At 40.6% G+C, this 23,144-nt stretch overlaps 1 protein-coding gene across 1 annotated transcript in view; it reads left to right on the top strand.

Annotated features, from left to right (window-relative positions):
* Positions 1-23,144, top strand: part of LOC149233914 (ARM repeat superfamily protein) — a 524,198-nt gene that overhangs the window by 279,307 nt on the left and 221,747 nt on the right. The window contains exons 23-25 of the mRNA XM_089371682.1: positions 12,464-12,727; positions 19,557-19,655; positions 19,914-20,098. Coding sequence (XP_089227808.1) covers positions 12,464-12,727; positions 19,557-19,655; positions 19,914-20,098 — 548 coding nt within the window. The remainder of the gene's footprint in view (positions 1-12,463; positions 12,728-19,556; positions 19,656-19,913; positions 20,099-23,144) is intronic.

Genomic DNA, 23,144 nt, shown 5'->3' with positions numbered 1-23,144 from the left:
AGGTAATGCAGGTCATCAAGGAAGCGATTGACTCTTCAAAGAAAGCAAGGAACCCCAGGTATGAAGAATTAAATGTTGTTTCTGATAAGATAAAGAAGCGTTATCTTGTATTGGCCCTCTCCTTCAGATTCTATGGGAATTTGGCTTATTGTTTGTAGTGCTTCAAGGCACTTCATTGGATAGAAGGGTGATCTCTCTAATTTAGTATAGATGGAAACAGTCATGGGATTATACTTGGAGTTGATGCCACCTATCCCGGAAAGGGTGTAGGGAATGTTAGCCCTCAATTAAATGAGTGTAACTCTATTCATTTACGAGAATCTATTTATGTACCTGATCACAAGAAGAACTTGGTGTCCATTTCGGCAATGGAAGTCAAAGGTTTCAGGGAGGCATTCATCGATGGAAAGGTACGTGTTTGAAAATAGAATTTTCAAAGATGCTTTTACTTATGGGTTTAGGGTTGGCAATTTGTATCAAGTTGTAAGAAGTCCATTGGGGACCATGTCAGTTGACACATCTCATCTATAGCACCGGAGGTCTACTTATTATGGGGCCCCACCCGATATGAGTTAGATGGTGACAGGGATCCCTGAATTCAAGAAGAGCATGAGGTACATGTCTGAGATTTACCGAAGGAAAACTATTACAAGTAGACCATTCCCCTCATGTAGCAGGTCCACAGGTTTGGAACAACCTGGGGGGTTTGAGATTCATGATCGGGAATCTGATGTATGCAGGTGGAAGAAAGCCCTCTATGGCATGAAGCAAAACACCCCGAGCTTGATATGAGAGGATTGATAATTGTTTGATGAAGCTGAGATTCACTAGGAGTGAAGCTGATCCAAACCATTGCTCGAAGGTTGTGGATGATAGATCTCTCATACCGACACCTTCTGAGGACGACCTATTTCTGACAGGTGCAGACCCTCTCATTTGCAGAAGTAAGAGGGAGTTGGATTCCGGAAGTGAAATGGTAAACTGCAAGCTTGTGACTACCTCGAGGATCTTAATTTTCAGAAGTTATATGGTAGTGATACCGGACCAGATTTGGGAAATACCTCCGAGTTTCATAAACTCATTCGCGTTGATGTTCTTGGTGAACCTCCGCCTGGACATATGATTTGCAGTTAGTATGATGAGCTCATATATGGTTGAGCCTCACTGGACTGGTGCCAAGAATCTTCTGAGATATCTTAAGGGCACAATCTCTCATGGATTGAGATACACTACCGGAAATGTGAAGCTGCATGATTATTCGAATGTTGACTGGGCAAGCATTGTGGAGGATCGCAAGAGCACTTTTGAGTGTTGGTTCTCTTTAGGTCATGCTTCGATATCCTAGATGAGCAAAAAGCAGAAGTCGGTTGTTATAAGTACCGCTGAAACCTAATACATAGCTACGAGTATGCTCGTATGAAGCTGCCTGGTTGTGGAAGCTCCTCAGTGAGCTGTTTGACACATGATGGATACCATTGTGATTTTCTGTGACAACCATAGGGGGATTCGATTGTTGAGGAATCCCGTATTTTATGATTGCTCCAACATATAGACATCAGATGCTATCTTATTTGGGATATGGTACATCGATGAACGAGGAGGCTTTATCGCATTGAGACTGATGTACAGGTCGTAGACATTTTGTCGAAGCCCCGGGGAAAGGTCATATTTGTGACTTTCCCGAATGACTTGGAGTCGTTGAGAGATCCTCTTATGAGGGTCTTGCATGATGCATGCATTAAGCTTTGGGAGCTCCAGGGGGCTTGGGGTACTACTTGGAGCAACAAGCAACCATAGGGCGACTCACCCTCCCCTAATGGTGCGCCGTGTACAGGGTGAATGGTTTAGCCTTCCCTTGTGATACCCTGTGGCGACTTAGGGACAAAATGATTGGTTCTCCTTTCAAGGCATCCTACCCATGCAGTCTGGGACTCACGGGAAGTACCTCTCATCTGGCCAATGAACAAGGATATGGGGTTAGGGACCATAGTAGTACTATAGATGGACGCATCGTTGTATCTACTGTACTCCCTATGCTAGGATGACCTCCATTGATCTGGGATTAGTATGAGTGGTTTGAGACACTCTCTTGTGATATTGATCTGGGATCAATGAAACTGACTTCGGGTCAGTAAGAGTGGCATGACACACTCTCTTCATATGGAAGAGTGGGACTCATGGGAAGTACCTCTCATCTGGCCAATGAGCGGGGAAATGGGGTTAGGGACCATAGTAGTACTATCGATGAACGCATCGTTGTATCTACCGTACTCCCTATGCTAGGATGACCTCCATTGATCTGGGATCAATGAAACTAATCTGGGATCAGTATGAGTGGCTTGAGACACTCTCTTGTGATATTGATCTGGGATCAATGAAACTGACTTCGGGTCAGTAAGAGTGGTATGACACACTCTCTTCATATGGAATTGACTTCGGGTTAGTAGAGAATGGTATGTGACATTCTCGATCAATTCTTCTTCTTCATGGTTCAACAGAGCATAGAAGAGCAGAGTAGTGCAGGGCACTGATGACAGAGATAGTATAGTCGGACAGATGGATCAGTGGATGGAGTTCTCCCTAGTAGAGAGGGAGTGTTAAAATTGGTAACTAGGGCCAAACTCCATGTGTGTCTTCTTATTCATGGCAACTGATATTTTTCTTGGATTCCTTTCATCGAGTGGTGTAGGATTGATCTAAAGATCATCCGATTCCGATAAGTATTCATGGAGATATGAATTTATTTGTGTTAGGGACAATTCGTCAAGGTTGGCCAACAATCAAATTGCCCCCACTTGTGCTCAACGTTTTAGTATAAAAGGAGGTGGCTTGCTAGTCATTTGAGCAACATACATTTTCTCTTGTGATCTCTTCCTCTCCACTCGTTTGGGTCTTAGTGGAAGGAAGAATCACTAAGAGTATACGCTGCCATAGAATGAGTGCCCTAAGCATCTACGCTGTCTTAATAGAGAATCCTATACGCTGTCATGAAATGAGCCTAACTCCTATACGCTGTTATGGAACCCAAATCCTATATGCTGTCATGAAATGAGCCTAAATCCTATACATTGTCATGGAAGGGATGCCTAAACTATACACTGTCATCCTTATGTTAAACACTGTCCAAATGAAGCCTATATGCTGTCCTAAAACAGAGAGCAACCGAAGGGTATTGACTGCACCAATGTCTTGGGTTTAGGTGCAGTCATGATCATGTGTAAGGACATAGCAACAAGTTGATATTCTCGACATATCTATCTCAGTATAACAATGATATAGCAGCAGTCATGACATACGTTGATCACGGTGAAGACTAGACAGTGAATAATAGACTATGTATATGTATATGTATTACAACCTTGCCATAACTCTAAAGGTGTAATAGGTCTTGGAGATGTAAAAGAGATCCTAGGCATACCTATGAATGGAGACAGACAGTCTCAAGAGGTATCATTCGGATCTAGTATGATGCAGTCTTGATGTACTTCCCGAGATAGTAACAACCTTAGCCTTGATACAATACATTGTCTCACTCTACAGTGAGGCACAGGCACAAGATATGATCTTGGAGTTGAAGATCATGATCCCAATGAAGGTTACATCAATGGTAATCTCTGAAACAGTGATGCATAGTGCAACATGGTGCAGCATAGTGATGATGGACATGGTGATGGTGCAACATAGTGCACAGTGACAGTGATGCAACATAGTGATGCATAGTGCAACATGGTGCAATGCAGTGATGATGGACATGGTGATGGTGCAACATAGTGCATAGTGATAGTGGTGCATAGTGCAACATGGTGCAACGTAGTGATGATGGACATGGTGATGGTGCAACATAGTGCGTAATGACAGTGGTGCAATAGAGTGATGCATAGTGCAGCATGGTGCAGCACAATGATGATGGACATGGTGATGGTCCAGCGTAGTGCACAATGATGCATAGTGCAACATGGTGTAGCAAAGTGATGATGGACATGGTGATGGTGCACAGTGACAGTGGTGCAGCACAATGATGCATAGTGCAGCATGGTGCAACGTAGTGATGATGGACATGGTGATGGTGTAGCATGGTGCAACACAGTGATGATGGACATAGTATGATGGTGCATCACAATGATAGGTACAGCAAGGTGATGGAATCACCTGAGTCTAGATCAGCTACCTCATGTGACATCTTCTTAGAGAAGATCTCTGCTCTTAATTTTGACAAGTCAAAATGTTGACTTCTGATGTATATGTACTCTCTCTCTCTCTCTATGCTGAACTATTGAAGAACATATAAGAAGAACTGATCAAGGGTTTCCCCACATTGGGGTTTGTCCCTGGCTAGTGCCACATCTTGTGTCCTCTTGTCTTGGCTTGTCTTCTGCGATTTATGTTTATGTTCTATCTGCAGTTTACTTTAATGCTGATGTGATTGCCAATTTGGAAAAGATATTGAGATAACTGTGAAAATTGAAATAAATTGCTTTAAGCATAGAACATATTTAAACTTTAACAGTACCTCAACTGTACAACTTTGTTATGAATATAATTCATAACAATTAATTAAATCAAATAAATATAAATATTAAATAATTAAATATTATTTAGGTTAAAGAGTCATTAAATTAAGTGAAAAGGCATGTCTAAAAGACATGCCCATCCACGAAAGGTCACTTGCTGAGGTATAAAAGCAGGGCCTCATTGTAACATTCAAATCATCTTATATCATCTTATACAATTTTATATATTAATAAATTATTATTATTAAATATCTGTGTGTATTTTTACATTCAAGTCTACAAGCTCTCAGTGTTCGTGTTTCAGCGTAAGTTTTTATGCTTCAGTGGTATCATGTGAGTCTTTGAACGTTGTTCGTTGCACAATATGCCATTATGTTCACATCTTGAATCCATGGAGAATTTTAGTAAAATTCAAGAAGATTATACAGATCAAGATGAGGATTTAGATAAAGTTGATCTTGATGTGGATGAGAATGATATAGATCAGGATGATGATCTAGATGAAAATGATGTAGATGAAGATTATGTAAATCAAGATGATGATCCAGATGAAGATGATGTGGATGAGGACTATCTTGAGAGACAAGAAAGAAGTGAGGCTGAATTTCTGTGGGAATATGAGATGATAAAAATAAAGGCAGCTGAGTTAAAAGCTATTGAGGTTAGGGTGAACACTTGTCTTTTATATCAACAAACAAAGTTTAACCTTCTTTGAGAGGAGACTGAAGGCTATGCAAAATTAGTGACATTTGCAGTGATCAACACAATCAAGTCATTAATTGGCCACTTTGATTTGGACCCAAACCGTGTTTTTGACGTTGTTTTGGAATGTTTTGAGCTGCACCCTGAAAATGATGCTTTTGTTGAACTAATACCTATCTTCCCAAAGTCTCATGCTGCACATATTCTTGGATTTAAATTCCAGTACTACCAACGTCAAGATGTAAATGAGCTTGTACTTGATGGACTGTACAGACTTGTAGCAGAACTGTTGAAGGCAAAATTTATTGACCTTGATAACATATATGCACGTTTACTTCCCAAGGATGAAGAAGCATTTAAGCATTATGAAGAGATTTCAAAAAAGCAATTGGATGGATGGGGAAAAGATCTTTAGGATTTGTTGATAACATTGTTAGAGGGATGTGTGGGGATGCATAATACATGGAAAGCGAGGTGGGCATTGGCTCGATATTGGTGCATTTGTGTGGCAGGCAATGCCTCTGTGGATCCTGTGGTCAAATATATTCTCGAGGGATGTCGTATTAAGGCCTACAAGGGCCTGAAGAGATTGAAACGCCAAGGGCTTGAGTTAAATATGGAGAATTTGGGGGCCATATTTGACCAATTCACGCGCCAAGATCATTTTGCTCTATTTGAGGGTCACCAATGCAACCTTGCAACCAAGAGTTGGGCTACGAGTTGGTTTTTCTTTGCATGGGAAGTTCATCGACTGCTCTTGGATGTATTCAAAAATTGTTTTGTTTTTGAATCTGCTTATAATATCACTGTACAGCATGTGCTCAATTTCTGTTTGACATAGAGGCTGGTGGATGAATTTATGACATTTGCACTATAATTCGTTATCATCTGAACCTCACCGTGCGGGCTAAGAATTATTTCCTTGAAAGATGTCCGGACTGCTCATAATTATCTAATGACTAGATTGGTGCAATTGTGTATTGCAGTGGAGCTCGAGCAATGGCAAGAGGCTTTCCGCACAGTAGAGGACATTCATTTCTTGGCTCTAGTTGCCCAACTTCCTCTGTCCTTAGGAACGATGCGTAATTACTATTCTCAGTTATCCAAGATCTTCAAGGTAGTGGGTTGCGATTTGTATCATGATGCTAATGGTGATAGCGATAACAACGATGACGAAGACATGCATCGGCAACCAACACATTGGGCACATAACTATTTGAACGACGGGCATGGTTCAGGCAATTACGACCATGTTTGTTTGCATAAATTAATTAATGCTCTAAACAGTCATCCTGATACGATGCGTATCGTGGATGGTTCTTATTTCGAACACAACGACCACTACAACTGTGTCGTGTCCGCCTTTGGTGCCTTCCTCCTCTCGACTGCATCCTTCTTTCGTCCACGTCTGCATCCACTGCCTGCTGTTGCCACCTTATTCTGCTTTTGTCGTCCATCGTCGTCCTGTGCTGCAGTCGTCCACCGCCCATGCTGTGCCACCGTCCACCGCCCATCCTGTGCTGTCGTCCACGGACTAATCTATCCACCTGTGCTCGGCTCCAGTCACGTTTGGAACCAAAGATGGTTGGCCAACTCGGCTATCAAACGCGTCCAACCACCTCTCCGACTTGGCGTGACGGTCAGAGGGTCAGATGTAGTCGTTCGGGCACTACATAAGTTGAATATATATATATATATATAGATATATATATATATATATATATATATAGATATAATGTATATATTTATAATTTAATTAATTAATACATAATAATTATAAAAAACAAAAGTATTTAAAAAAAAATTAGTTTAAAGTTATTATTTACAAAACAAAAGAAATATATATATATATATATATATATATATATATGATTAAAAAAAAACTTGTTAAAAAAAAAAATTTAAATAAAAAAGAAAAAAAGGAAGGAAAAAAAAAAGAAAAGAAAAAAAAAGAAAAAGGAAGACAACCTTGGACTCAAAATAGAGTTGCGAGCCACCATTGACGGAGACCTTCCACCTTCCATATGCCAAGACAACAACCGCAAAGATGATTGCCAACAATATAGCTTTGAGGACAAAGCTTCTCAAGGAAGGGGCTATGTTATGAATATAATTCATAACAATTAAATAAATAAAGTAAATATAAATAATTAAATAATTAAATATTATTTAGGTTAAATAGTCATTAAATTAAGTGAAAAGGCATGTCTAAAAGACATGCCCATTCACGAAAGGTCACCGGTTGAGGTATAAAAGCAAGGCCTCATTGTAACATTCAAATCATCTTATAAAATTTTATATATTAATAAATTATTATTATTAAATAACTGTGTGTATTTTTACATTCAAGTCTACAAGCTCTCAGTCTTCGTGTTTCAGCGTAAGTTTTTATGCTTCAAACTCCTTGTTGGACACAGCCTCTGACAAAGTGACAGTTGATATCAATGTGCCTCGACCGATCATGAAATACTGGATTCTCAGAGAGCTTGATGCAACTTTGATTATCACGCAAGATCATAGTCGCTTCCATCCTTCTCCTGAACAGATTCACAAGCAATTTCCTAAGCCATATGGGTTCGCATGAAGCTATGCTAGCTGCCATATATTCTGCTTCAGCTAGGCTCAGAGCCACGGATTTCTGTTTCCTACTACACCAGGAGGTTATTCCTGATCCAATGTTGAAACAATACCTAGTTGTACTTTTTCAATTTACTGAACTTCCAACCCAATTTGCGTTAGTGAACCCACTCAACCTGATGTCATTACCTTGGGTGTACAATAGTCCATTCTCAACTATTCCTTGTATATACCTGAGAACATGTTTAGTTGTTGCCCAGTGCGCCCTCTTCGGTTCCACCATGAACTGAATGAGGGTGTTGACATCGTAACAAATGTCTGGCTTGGTATTGACCAGATATATCAGGGACTCTATAAGTTGCCTGTACAAGGTGGGATCAACGTCTTTATCTTCTGATGCATCAATCTTCTTTTAGTTGGTGATCATTGGAGTAGCCATAGGTATACAGTCCTGCATCCTGAATCTCTTCAAGATCTCTGTAGCATATCTCCCTTGTCCAAGGAAGATCCCACTCTTCTGCTGCCAAACTTTCAATCCCAAGAAATAATGCAGCTGTTCCAAATCCTTCATGTCGAATTCTGTGGCTAAGTTCTCCTTGCAGTCTTTGATGAGCCTGGATGATCCTGTCAGGAAAAGATCATCCACATATAACACTAGGATTAGAGGCTCATTCTCTACGACAAGATAATAGAGATTAGGGTCTGCGTCACTCTTGACGAACCCCATCTTCTGCAAGTTGCCATTAATTTGACCGTACCATGCTCTAGGTGCTTGTTTAAGCCCATACAAGGCTTTCTTTAATCTGCATACATGAAATTTCTTCTCATGTGTCTCAAAACCCTCTAGCTGTTCAATGTATACTTCCTCTTCTATTACCCAGTTCAAGAATGTCGTCTTGACATCCATTTGATGTCATATGCCATCTGTGCTGCAAGAGATTTCACGGTTCTAATAGAAGTATACCTGGCTACTGGGGCGAAGGTTTCTTTGTAGTTTATCCCTTATGAGCATACCCCTTAGCCACAAACCTAGCTTTGTATTTCTCCACACTGCCATCTGCGACATATTTGACCTTGGGGATCCATATCGAACCTACTACTGACCTGTCTCGAGGCCTAATTACTACTTCCCAGACATCATTGACCATTATAGAGCTATAATCCTCCACCATAGCATCTACCCATACTTGATGCTGAACGACCTCCTGAAAACTAGAAGGTTCCCCAACTTGAGCTACTAAGGCTTGGTATCTGTCTAGCTGTCTTCGCTCCCTTTTATTATTCTCGGGTGCACCAATGAAGTCCTATGCATCCCATAGAATCTGTCGGAGTTCCCGGCTCGTTCTTCCACTGGTAGTAGGCACATCTATCAGCTCTTCTTCTTCCTGAGATTCCTCCTGTTCTGTGTATGTTTGTAGAAAAACAAATATCTAATCTAGTATTGACTAGATACACCATTGACTCAATCAATTTCTTTTACAAAGTGGGATCCGCCAACTTACTCTTGCAGAATGACCATCATATCCTTAAAGTAGACCTTTTCTTTGTTCTTGTATGCCCATATGTACTTTTATTAAATCAAACCTTTAAACCCTTGGCTTCAAGCACTCTTCTCTAGAGTCTAGACTTATTCTATGAGACATTATTCCTTGACCTAAAAGATTGTGCCCAAATCCACGTAAGAAGTACCATGATCAAGCCGTTTTGTTACATCACCTTGCACCTATTAACATAGAATACCCTTTTAGGTGATATACACTGGGAAGCCTCCCGTGTTCCACTAAAGAGCAGGAGGTGGAGTGCTAAGGTGATAGTGACAACCACCTCATTATTGTATCTTAGTCTAGCTCTTGCGTTGTGAGGTATTTCACAAGGCATGCTAGATTTTTGAGGCAATAGGACGCTCGCCGATTTTTTCCCACTGCTGTTTTCAACACTGATATATATATATATATATATAGCTTCAGAGAGAACCTTACACATAATATACAAAATAACAACTCATATACATTGTCACGTACATCAATAGTGTAACATCACCTAAGAAACAACTTTCCAAAGAATCTTATTGTAATGTAGATGACACCAATTGTCCAAGTCAAAGTCAGTACCCTCTCAAGCACACTTGCAGCACCATAAAATATGGCAGATAGTGTTTTGCCTCTACGCCATGGGGAAAAATAATATCTGTAAGACATGTATGACACAAATCACTCTTTAGAGGGCAGCTCTGGTAGAGTAATAACCCTGCAAACACACTCAACCAATAAGAGACCCTGCAGAAAAGATTGTTTGAAGCAAGTCACTGACGTTACTTCTGCATCTGAGAGACTTCAACATCTATGTAGCCTGTCCTAGAAGGAACGTGGTATTAAAGGGAATCACTCAATCATTTAGGTTAGTCAATGCATCTAAAAATTACATCCAGTGTGAATCATAGTTATTACAACCGGACCAGTGATTGAACCGGTAGACCCCCCGGACTGGGAAGTGGTGAAAACCAGTAAAAAAGCTAGACCAAAAAACCAGTCAACCAAAAACAAATAAAATATTCAAAATTAAAAGAAAAATATATATATCCATGTGCATCCATATGAATCCAAACCATTTATACACAAATAAAGCAAAAGTTCTTATTTATATAGCATGTAAGGGTGCACATAACCAAAATAACACCGAGTGCAACCCATCTCTAAACTAAAATTACATCAACAAACAAGTTACACATGGCCTCTAGCATCCAAACAAAATTATGCTATAACAAATACCTACATATCATCAAAATCATTGCCTATATTGGGATTTTCGTCATCAATATCACCCTCTAAGCATTAAAATAAGATATAAAAATCATACCTCGTCAAGTCAAGCTTTTGTTTGAGTGATGGTTATTTTTTTTTATCAGGCTCATGATAGAAGAGTTCAACAACCAATGCCACTAACATCAAGGTGCATAGAGGGCTTGGTGCTCTTGATTAAATACTAGTTCCATATCCTCGTACATGAGAAAATCCCATTTAGCATTGCAGTCCACCCATTCTTGAAATCCTGAAAACTGTTAAGTCTGCTGGATTTTGAGTGAAATCTAAAATTCTACTTTCTCCATATGAAATCCAATGAGGTCAAAACCACTCTCAAACATCCTAAGTCATTTCATGGTAATGTTAAAAATTTAAGTAAAATGATGAAAATGAAAGATACCATTTTCATCCTTTTACTTTAAGAATTTAACAATACGATGAAATGCATAGGGATAGTAGGGCCGTATGCTTGAATATTAGGCACCTATTCTGGGCTAGTGCCCATCTACGACAAACATTAAAAGAAAAAAAGCAAAACAGGTCCTACTTGTTACGTTCTACGTGGCTTTACCATACTGAATTTGACAAAAATGGTTCAAGTCACTAGTTCGAACCGGATTTTGCCTCAAAACGGTCGGACTGGTTTGAACCGGATTTTGCCTCAAAACTGTCGGACTGGTTTGAACCGGCTGGTCCGGTTCGGTCCCTTATAACACTGGTGTGAATTACCAAGTGGGAGAGCCATAGCAACTCCTAGGCAGTGCCGAAAAACAAGAGAAAGAGTGAAAAAGGGTGTAACAGAAATAAGTGTCTAGCCCAGCAAACCACTAGGTCTAAATAAGTGTCTAGCTCAGTAATGGGTAAACCATTAGGGGAACATGTAGAGAGCCTCCAAATTTTTTTAGGGAATATCATAGGGAATGTCAGGGTCCCTTCCAAAGGGGACCTTGTTCAAAATCCTAAAACAATAAAATATTAAATATATGAAAACACAAATGATACATCTTACTGTAAGTGCTAACATATGAAAAACAATGAAAAATCTGATTAATGATATAGTTTTTTGTTTATGTATTTTTTTCTTGATTGTTTAATAATTTTTTTTTGATGAGCTTTTTGGAATCGGCAATGGGCATTTTTAAGGGGAGCACCAAGGCATCCCGATTTTTAAGGGCAGTTGTCTTGGCATCCTTGGAAAAATGGGAATGTTTTCCTTTTTAGGTGAAATGTTTCCCAATGTGTTTCCCCACTCCCCAAAAGAAGGGAGCATGGGAAAATGTTTACCACAAAGATTCACTCTCCCACAAGTGTGCCAGCTAGCTTAGAGAATGGGTCCCTGTGTAACACTGTTATTATGAAGTGCAATCCAAATATAAACCTTGAAACAGGTTTCCCTGGAAACTTTCCATTACCTTTTTAATTAGCATATCCTGTTTTCTGCAAATTAACTGGCCTAGTATAATGCAGGATTGTAGCAATTTCTCCTGTTTTCTGCAAAGGAACTGCCCTATTATAATGCAGGATTGAAGCAATTTCTTTTTCGCATGTATCATCGATATCATTTGTTTCCAATAAACAATCCTCTAAACTGGTTTTTACCTATAGAAAAGTGTTACTGTGCATGCAAATTGTTAGCTGGGCTGAACTAAAATATCAGAAAAGTTTTGGAAATATTGGAAACAAACATGTTTTTAGTCCTGGCATATGCTTGTTGGTCATGCTAATTTTTAGTTGGCAGAACATTTCTGTATCTTGCTTCGACAATTTTGAAATAGCAAGAATGTGTGCATAAAAATTCAGCTTTTATGGCATTACAGTTTCATGATTATTTTCTTACCAAATCATTGGATTATGTGTATTTCATTGCATCAGGTTGGAAAGTACCTGGAGAGAGTCTGGATCACAGCTTTTCGAGCTATGGATGACATAAAGGAAAGTGTTCGGAATGCTGGTGACAGTCTCTGCCGTGCAGCGACTTCACTTAGCTTAAGGTTATGTGACTCGTCCCTCACCGAAAGGTCTGATGCAAGTGCAGCAATGGCCATTGTTTTACCATTTATGCTTTCTAATGGTATAATGAGCAAAGTTGCAACTGTTCAGAAAGTTTCAATCAATTTGGTTATGAAGTTTGCAAAGGTTAGCTATGCTTCTGAACTCTTCAATTGTCTTGGATAAAGAAAAAAGTAATATTCTGCATGTATTCATTTTCTGGAACGCTCAGTATAGCTGAGGTAGAGTGAAAAGTATAGCTTATCAGATGACCGAACATGTTATGGAATAGTTGTACATTAAATGATTAAATATATATGTATAGATCGTTTCACAGGTCTATTTATAATGTCAGTGGTAGGCATCTTAATTTTAGAAGGATACCTCTAAAATGAGCCTCAAACTTGGTCAGCAAAGCAGTGTCGAAGAGCAGCTATGATACTAATGTTATGAACAAACCTTTTTGATAAGTTATAAGAACATCCAATCCATATGGGTGATTGGAAGGAAGGAAATCCGAAATACACACACACACACATATATCAGTGTTGCACATATACCGACAATATTGGAATTATCGCGATATTATTGCCAAACTGCCCCTTGCCAATATTATCGCTACAACCTATCACAATAATTTCCCTGTTTTGAATTTATCGTGATAATTTGGGTAATTATTGCGATAATTTCAGAATTATCATCCTATTTGTCAATTTCAACATATTATCATTTTTTTTTTTTAACCCTAGTTTTTTAAAAATGATTTAGGGGATTGAGCTGTGAGGATATTCTTCCTATTTCCATCAAGCAAACAAGGAGAAATCTATTGCTTTCATTTCCCAAGATTCATCTCATGAGATACATACCTTAATAGCTAATGGTAATATTAAATTGATTTAGGATGTTTGAGAGTGGTTCTGACCTCATTGGATTTCTATGAAGAAAGTATAATTTAAGATGCCACTCGAAATCCAACAGAGTTAACAGTCTTTAGGATTTCAAGATTGGTGGGATCGCAATCTTTCTACCAGTGTTCCATGGGGACGCGTCCCCTAGGGTTGGGTGCACGCACCCTTCGTATAGATGCAACAGTGGCAGTGGTAGGGCCATGGGTAGCAATACATGATGCAGCAACTTCGGAGGATGTTGGGCAGCAGGCCTAGCATCAGCATAAGGACCGATGTTGGATGATCAGGGTGATGCTCTGAAGCATAAAAACTGATAGCTTGTTGACTTGAATGCAAAAATACACCAGAGGTATTTAATAATAATAATTTATTATATATAGAAGTGTATAAGTGATGATGAATGTTACAATGAGGCCTTGCTTTTATACCTAGGCAAGTGACCTTTCATGATTAGGTGTGTCTTTTAGACATGCCTTTCCACTTAATTAATGACTATTTAACATAATCTTTTTGGTGTTGTGTAGTGCCTAGCCAGGCAGTTCAAATTGCCGAGCAAAGGTTTGATTTTTAGTTGTAGGGTGGCAACCGATTCGATTTGCCCAGAATAGTGATTCTGGCAGGCAAAGGGAGCAACAACAACTCATATTTTCATTGAGCAGATTCCTTGGTTGGACGTAGATGGTTTTGCAGTAACAGAAGCAACATTGGGTGGAAGAGGAAAGCACACATAAAGGGATATTTCTCTCAGAGGGTTTCTAGCCAAGAAATCTGATTTTCCCTATTGCAAGTGGCAGTAGCAGCTATTAGGATTGCACATTCCAGAAGGGAGTGCAAGTAGCAGAGCAACAACTGAGCAGAGGAAGAGGGAGTTTCTAGACCAGATTCATGATGGCCACAACTGGGCTCAGAGACCAGGATAGGTTGGAGGGAGCCTCCAACTATGTTGTCTGGAAGGCTAGGATGTCCTTCCTTCTAGATGAATATGGCCTGAAAGCCTATGTGGACAAAGTTGTAGCACTACCTTAGGATGCGGATCACCAGAAGGAGTACAAAAAAGAAATGGCGAAGGCAAAGCAGATAATCTTAGATGGAGTTCGAGATCATATAGTCTCACATGTAGCTGGCAATAACACTGCCAAGGAAATGTGGGATGCTCTCTCCACGCTATATTAGAGTTCTTCTGAGCAGCAGAAGATGTTTCTCCAGGAGAAGCTAAGAAGCATAAGGATGCAGAAGGGCAAGACCATAGATGGCTTCCTCACTAGGATTTAGGAGGTCCGTGACCAGCCCAATAGCCATTGGGGAGGTGCCCCAACCCGCAAAGCTTGTACGACTGGCACTAAATAGTGTCTCAGAGGATTAGAAGGTGTTTGTCCAAAGTATCTTGGGCAAAGACACATTGCCAAGATGGGACAGGATGTGGGCCGATCTGCAGCAGGAGAAGTTGAGGCGTGCTCTATTGAAGAGTATCATCCGCAAAAGCAACAACAAGGGCGTAAAGAGTGAGAAGGAAGAGGAGAATGTGGCCCTAACATCCAAGGGTCACAGTTAGGGGTGGGGGAGCAAAAGAAGAAGAAGGACATGTCAAAGCTCAAGTGCTTCAGATGTGGTGAGTTTGGCCACTATAGCACACAATGTCCCGTCAGGAAGAAGGAAAAGCAGAAGAAGCAGGACTAGGCAACAAGTTTTGCGGAGATTGATAAGTTGTCCTCTAGGCTGAAGGAAGAGTTTGCCATGTTTGCAGCCATACCTCTAGGAGAGAGGTGGGGCGATCTAGAGCTATAGTCCGAGAGGTGCAGACTTGGGAAGGTTCCTTGAGGTGTCTCCCTCATGGATCATTACCTTGGTATGGGGGGCCCCACAGTATTCAGTACTAGGATGTATCAGTGTCAATGATGCAGTTAGATTCCTAGTGACAGTTACATACTAGTGGCAGTCAGATTTTGAGGAGCACCTCTCAAAGACAGACCAATTGCGCTCACACCCAGTAGCACTGCGAATTTGACTCAAAATACGAATTGCAAACTTCTGCAATTCAGGACAATGGCTACCAAAAGCCTCCCACCATTGTGCTGCAAAAAACATAGGAGTGTAATGAGTTAGCTCAACAAAATTACAAATTATATCCAACTTTCAAATTATAAACGATTTAACAAAATAAGTATTAAGAATTTGAAAATTGAAATTTTTGTTTGCTTGGCTCATTTGCTTCCCTTGCAATCTTTGGTAGGTTCTTCCCAAAGGTACTTGAGGCAATGCTAAAGGTTGTGACCTGTCGGTGTATCTCCAACTGATCACACTCCAATGGGATCCTGCAACCAATGCAGTCAATCAATCCATCTCTAACCTCCCCCCTCAAAGCTCCGGTCACCTTAGCTTTATAATGATACCGCGGGTTCAAAAAATACCCAGCTACATGTATAGGGTGATGGAGTTGATTGTTCCATCTTTCATCAGTGATTGCCCAAATGGGCCCATACTTAGCCACTTTATCCTTGTATGCCCTCTTTATTTGCTCCTTTGCTTGATCCATAGCCTCATAAATGAAGCCCATAGCCAATCTTTCCCCATCCACCAACCGCAACACCTTAACCAGTGGCTCAGCAAGCTTCACAATCTTTGCTGCCTTTCTCCAAAATATTTCTTCATTAACTTTCTTTTTCAATTCTTTGCCTTCTAGTTTGTGAGACCACTGGCTTTGATTCCATTCTTCACTGGAAAAATCTTTTGCAAGTTTCTATGTTGTGAAAGCATAGATTGCAATGTCAAAAAATGAGTAGCAAATCTAGTGATGGCAGACCTAATAATATCCCTGCCCCCTGTGTGTTTCCTTATCAGGCTCAAAATCCATGAATGATTGTAGATAAATTTTGTTATGCTTTTGGCATGATCTACAATGTTTTTGACCCAATCTAATTTGCCAATATCCTCAAGCATGAGGTCTATGCAATGTGCAACACATGGGGTCCAAAAGATGGTTCTGTGTTTTTCCTCTGATAGTTTACCAACAAGAACATAGTTAGAGACATTATCTGTGATGACTTGAACAACATTAGCTACCCCCACCTCCTCAACAATCTCATCCAATGGCTGAAACAACAATTGTCCATCTTTTACTTATCAGATGCATCAACTGATTTTAGAAACATGGTTCCTTGTGGGCAGAAGATAAGAAAGTTTATGATGGTATGGTTTGTTTGATCAGTCCATCCATCTGACATGATGGTACATCTTGTTCTTGCCCATGAGTCCTTGAAATATTTCAAATACTCTTTAATGGAGGCAATTTTTTTCTGCAAACGATACCCCCTTAGCTCATGCATAGTAGGGCCTTTGAAGCCTTTTCCAACAACATGTATGGCATCAAACATAGGCTCATAATATGGTGAACGGGAAGCATTGAAGGGGATATCAGCATCATACCACCATCTACATATGTAATCACAAGCAGTCTCCCTCAATTCTTTCTTCCAATGGTCATCCAAAGTGGGCTGCATATGACTTCTACTAGCTTGAGGACCATGCGCATCTGATGGAGAGGAGGGTGTGATAGTGAAATAACTTATGATATTCATGTCACCCTTTTTCATTTTACCCTTACCCTTTTCTTGAATAGACTCAAAAGAGGGAGGAACATATCGGAAGGGGTTGGATGCATCAGTACAAGGGATAGAGGAATAACCCTCAAAAATCAAAATGGGGGTTGGTAGCCCGCATTTTTTTATATATTCTTCTTCCTCCCAATTTCAGCTTCTAACTCTTTTTGCCTAGCCTTATCTTCTTTAAACTTCTCATAGTTGGGTAACGAATCCTTCCTAATCTCCCAAATTTCTGGTGAGGTACATGGAGTAATTTGGCCTCTAATCCCTGCCAAGTGTTGTTCAATCTATTAATGCCCCCAGGACCATCCTTAATTTTTCTATGGCAAAATTTGCAATGCATTTGACTATCAACCATTTCAAAATATGCCCAAGCAACATCTTTCACTCTAGGTGCCATTTTTTGACTTGGAAATGAAAGCAAAAAATCTGAAAATGAAAACCAAAAAATTTGCATTGATTCAATGTTCATTTCTTTCACAAAAAACACTTTTTTCAATTTCCAAATTTGCACATAAAATTGAATAAGCAAAAACAGATTTTTACAAGTGAAAAAAAATACCTCCAGGCACAAACTGCCTCCTCAAGGTTGCTCCAAGAAACCAACTCCTCAATGCTGCTCCAAATGGCTGCCCAAGAAGCTCCTCACTCCAGCTACAATGCTTGCCCAAGACTCCCTCACTACTGCTCCAAAAACAAACTCAATAACTCCTCACAAACTCACTGAAATTCTCACTCAAATGCATGAGATGGCTGCGAGGAAATGAGAGGGGTTGGGTGGGTTAAATAGGGTTTAGGAGAGGGGAATGGACCCCAAATACACAATAGACTAACTATAATCCTGTTTGGAGTCCCCCAAAACAAATATTTAAAAGAAATCGTTGTTCTATGGGTTTACAGGACGTAGTTTCCAACCCGGCCGAGTAGGCTCAGACTTGGTGGATCCGGCCAGGTTAATACCGAGCTGACCGAGTTGTTAGACAACCCGGCCAGTGCGGTATTAACCTGGCCGACCGAATGGTTTCCTAGGCTGGGTTGACTTGGGGAGGGTCTGGCTTAGACCAACTCGGCCGTGTCGGTTCCGAGCTGACCGTTTTTTGAAAACACTGGTTGCCACAAAATCTACCAGGCCTTGTAGAGGGGAACCCTTCAAGGCAATGCACTAGATCAAGTGAAAACAATGGGGTAATGGGCCGCTGTCACCACAACCAAAACCCCTTTCTCTTTATGGATTTTCACCAATGGGAGGAGTTCCGATATGTGTATAGGTCACATAACAGGTATTCTGGGTTTGAGGTATGAGGTGACATAAAGAGGCCTCCAAGGGAAAGACACAATTTTAGGTATAAGGCTCCCAGAGGAGGAATTCACTTTCCTTGAGAGGAGCAAATTAGGGCAATACAAGACCTAGGGTTTGATTGGTAGGTTGAGGGTTGGGATATCCAAAGGTCAAGATGCCAAGAAAGGGTTTCCTACAAGGTATTCCAACAAGGATAAGGCACATGAAACCCTCAATAAGCCCCCAAGATGAAGCTAAAATGAAACTAGGGTTTATCTTAGGGCAAACAACTAGGGAAAAGAAAATTATGGACGAAATTGAAGTGAATGCCCACCAAAAGGAGTGATTTTGTGGCAACCACTGTAGTTGGCTGCTTGGCTGTGAGAGAGCCGAATTAGGCAAGATAAGAAAAGAGAAAACGTTATGGATAAAAGTTGAATGGATCACCAACAAAGGATGGCTAGTGCCTAGCCCTAAGGTGAATGGAGTCTATGGATGTCTAAGGCTAGCTAATCTTTGCCGAGGATTAAGGATGTTTTGATTCCCTAGCATCAAAACCCTAAATATTATCTTTGTGAGGGATCAAAGGCACTTGGGAGAGCTACAACATGAGTTCCCAAGGGGAATTCCATTCACATGTTATATAATGAGCAATGGATGAAACAATGATATCTAACTTCTATACAATCAATTTTCAACGAATTAGGGCACAATAAAAGAGCCCTAGATAACCAAAATATTTCATACATTAGACATAAAGGAAAATCTTATCAAATACAAGGCTCACATATCAGTTTCAGAAGGTGTTGTGTTAACCCTTGTCAGTTTCACGAAACATGGCTGAAATGTATTCCCACTCTATTTTGTCAAATGTTATATCAAAGTCATTCTTGAGGAAGGGTGCTTTTTGCCTAATCAGTCTTCCTTCATGTCATAAGGTTGTTGAAGATGAACCTTACCTTGATTAATCCGGTTCTTTCTGGCTCAATAATCTTTGATGCACAATCAAAAACTAACTTTGTATTTTGTGTATGCTTGGATGCTGATTATAAGCTTTTTTACATGATATGAAATTATATACTGAGACAGTTTAAATATGTAAATTCTTATACAGTTTCCCCTAAACTTAGAATTACATGCATTTTGCAATCTTTTTCTTTTATACTATTTATGCATTTCTACTTTTGCAGGCTGCTGGAGATGCTATTCGGCCCCATTTGCCAGAGTTGGTTTTTTGTATGTTAGAAAGTCTTTCAAGTTTAGAAGATCAGAGGCTTAATTATGCTGAGGTTTATTTACTATACCAACTGGCTTTATGAATTTATTTGCACGTACTTTGATCAAGTTATGACCTATTGACTAGTGTTTTCTGAGATCAAAGTCTCAAATCTCAATTCTAGAGCTTTTGTTGTTTCTGTAATAATTGTAAACAAAACTACTTAGATTTGTTAAAAACTGAAGAGTGTTGAATTTAAGAATTTGCGGTGTTTTCTTTTTGATTCTTTGTTGCTGTGTTATTGTTTTGAAAGTTGGCTTATTTTCCACAGCTACATGCAGAGAGTGTTGGTATTCAGAAAGAGAAGTTTGAAAACTTGCGTATTGCAGTTGCAAAGGATTCCCCTATGTGGGAAACTCTTGATCTGTGCCTGAAACATGTTGACCCCCCTACATTAGAACTACTGGTTCCTCGTCTTGTTCAGCTTGTTCGTTCAGGAGTGGGACTGAACACAAGGTATTGAACTTAAAACCTATTCTTTTTGTGATGTTCACAATTTTTATTTATTTCTTGAAAATCCATATTGTAGTTGGTTCTGCTGGAAAGTGAAAACCTTTTGTTGACAAGTTTTGAAAAAATACTTTGAGGGTGAAAAGACATGTTAGATTGCTTTGATCACGTTTTAAAAGAAGATACTATATTCTGAAAAATAGAATCACACGTTATATATAATGGCATCAACCATGCTTGTATTAGTTTAGTGCTTTGCAGCATTACATGGGCAATATGAGAGTAGGGTGACACATTCCTGCTGAAGTTTTACATCCACATGAGACACAGATCTGCATTCAAAGAATTTTCCTTACAACTGAAAAAGAAAGCCTGGAACACCAACTGTAATAAACAAATTTGTACTTTTCACAAGTAAAATACTCGAGAACACTTGGAATAGTAAAATGTCCATTGAGGATGCAAGTATATATAAAATGTATGAATGAGAATATGATATGATTACAATTGAGGGTCCTATATATATATACCTAGGTGGGTACGTGTTGAAGTTTCTAATTTTCCTTAGTTAGAAACCCTTCATGCACTTTTTCTGATTATTCCTACCTACTTGTTATTTTTCTTTAACAAGTTATTTACAAAGTAAATACTGAAAATAAACACCAGTGCATGATCAACATATTACAGATTAGCAACTAAAAGAAACAAGAACAAACACACCACATGACATCATTATTTTTGGACCAATGTTCCTGGAAAAACCCAATGTGGGAAAACCGGTGCAGCTATCTGAGGTTTTTCTTATTAAGCAATATCATAGTACAATCTGGGTGCCGGCACTGGCCTACCCAACAGAGAATTTCCTTAGCAGCTATACCTCACAATTTGAGTGAAATCTCCTGGCTGAAACCTCGGAAAACCCTTCCGGCAGTTCCTTAGCACAAAACTGCTATTGCAACCCCAACATCTTCCCAATTTGGACTGCGACAGCCTCTCTCTGTCCCATGCTAGCCCTGCGTCAACCTTTCTTGGCCTGCGTCAGCCCTAGGAGGCCTTGCGTCAACTCTGGGAACCTCTGCGTCTGCTGCGTTGGCCCCTTTGGTGCTATGTATGCGCAACACTTGGTTGCCTCTGTGTGGCCTTGCATGAGCCCTCCTTGGTTGCTGCACTGCTCTTCTGACACAATCTCTGCCTTCTTTGTTTCTCTGTACTCAATGCCCCTCAGCGGCTCTCTCGATCACTGATTCTATCTCTCTTAGCAAATCCCGCTCTAGAGAATAGAATGACTAATCATCTGGTGTGCTCTCCAAGTGACCCTCAAGCCTTCTCTTATACTTTCTTGTCGAATCACTGATCATCTGGTGTGCTCTCCAAGTGACCCTCAAGCCTCCTCTTATACTTTCCTGTTGACATCTCAACAGTCGAGATTAAGTCCCTAATCAACGGCTAAGATTAGATCTGACTTGATCCATGTCTTTTGGACCACTTTAACACAGTTCATATTAATACACAACAATATTTTATTTTCCCTAAGTTTAGACTTAGGGACTCCATTAAAATATTAATTATTTTAATATCTCCTTGTCTGTTTAGAATCTACCCAAACCCTTTCTGGGTATTGGAGATCTCATTTGCCCCAACCTCTCCACCAAATTTCATGGCTAGAACACATTCAATGCTATCCCAAATCAACACTCCCTCTTAGCGAGGACTGTGCTCTAACAATACCCCTCATTGAGTATTACTTTGATCATCCGACATCGGTACTTGTGTTGATGCTAGACCTTCCTGCCCACCATCCTCTGCACTGCTGCCTCTTGTACTATTGCCCATGGTTCTGCCACTGCCACTGCTGCATCTGTACGACAGTTCCCTCTACATCTGTTCTGTTGCTGGTCCTTCCTCCCAACACTGCATCTGCACTACAACTCCCTCTGCATCTGTGCTATTGTTGGTCCTTTCTCCCAACGCTGCATCTGCACTGCAACTCCTCTCATCATGTTGCATCGTGCTGCCCACTGCATGCACTGCAACTAAGTTATTGAGAAGTAAGTCACTGATCTCCCAACTGACCTCCCTGTTGGGCTAGAAACACCCACTGATGTTGAAGCTCCCTCTACTGCTGACAAGTGCTCCCTCTCTCTGACCTCTGCGCTGCTGCAACAACTCCTTGCATCTCGCATCGTTGCACACCTCTCTGTGCCTTCCTGCACTTGTTCAACACTCCTGTGCCTCTTGCACTGCTGCAGCCTGCTAGCTTTGCGCTGTCTTGGGACTCCTTCACTGTAGCTCTCACTGCTGCTCTATCCACATCCATCTCTACCCACTCAGCCAATCCTGCTATTTCTCATCAGGGCTCCCGTAGCAAGGTCTAATCCAAGAGGCTGGGTACCTCAAGGCTCCTACCCCTCATCGCTTGTAGTCTGCCTGATTACAGCTCGATGTCTCCCCACTTCCGTTGAAGTGGCGTGTGTGCACTCATGGCACAATCATCGCCTGTCAAGACTCAAAAATTCCTTCTCTGCCCGTGCTGGTGCTGCCTTAGTCTCGGAAGACTCTCTCTTACTCTTCTTCCTTGGGCACTGGGTCGCATAATGACCCATCTCCCCACAGTGGAAGCACTTGATCTTGGAGAGATCTTTCTTCTTCCGCTTCTCCTGCTTTCCCTCAAATGCTAGGGCCACATCCTCCTCCTCCTGCTGAACCTTGATCCCTTTGCTGCTGCTACCTGTCTTTGACTGCCGTCTGATCTCTTCCTGGCGAAGAGCTACCCACATCTCGTCCCAAGGTAGGAGAGTCCCTCTGCCCAGGATACTCTGGACAAACACTTCCCAATCTTCTGAGACAACATTCAGGGCTGTCTTCACCATAAGCTCCTGATCCGGTGTCGCTCCTATAGTAGTCAACTTGTATCGGATCTTATTTAGTCCTCCGAGGAAGGTGTCAATTGATTGACCCTTCTTCGTCTGATACGACCTCATCTGGTTCTCGAGCAGCATTCTTCTCTGCATAGAAGTATGCTGGTACAGGTTCTTAAGAGCCTCCCACATCT

Source organism: Pinus tabuliformis, chromosome 8, assembly GCF_031772625.1.
Source record: "Pinus tabuliformis cultivar Carrire ecotype Pingquan chromosome 8, CPIR1, whole genome shotgun sequence".
Taxonomy (NCBI): Eukaryota; Viridiplantae; Streptophyta; class Pinopsida; order Pinales; family Pinaceae; genus Pinus; species Pinus tabuliformis.
Note: the sequence above shows the minus strand (reverse complement) of the source record. Positions and strands in the feature narration are given on the sequence as shown.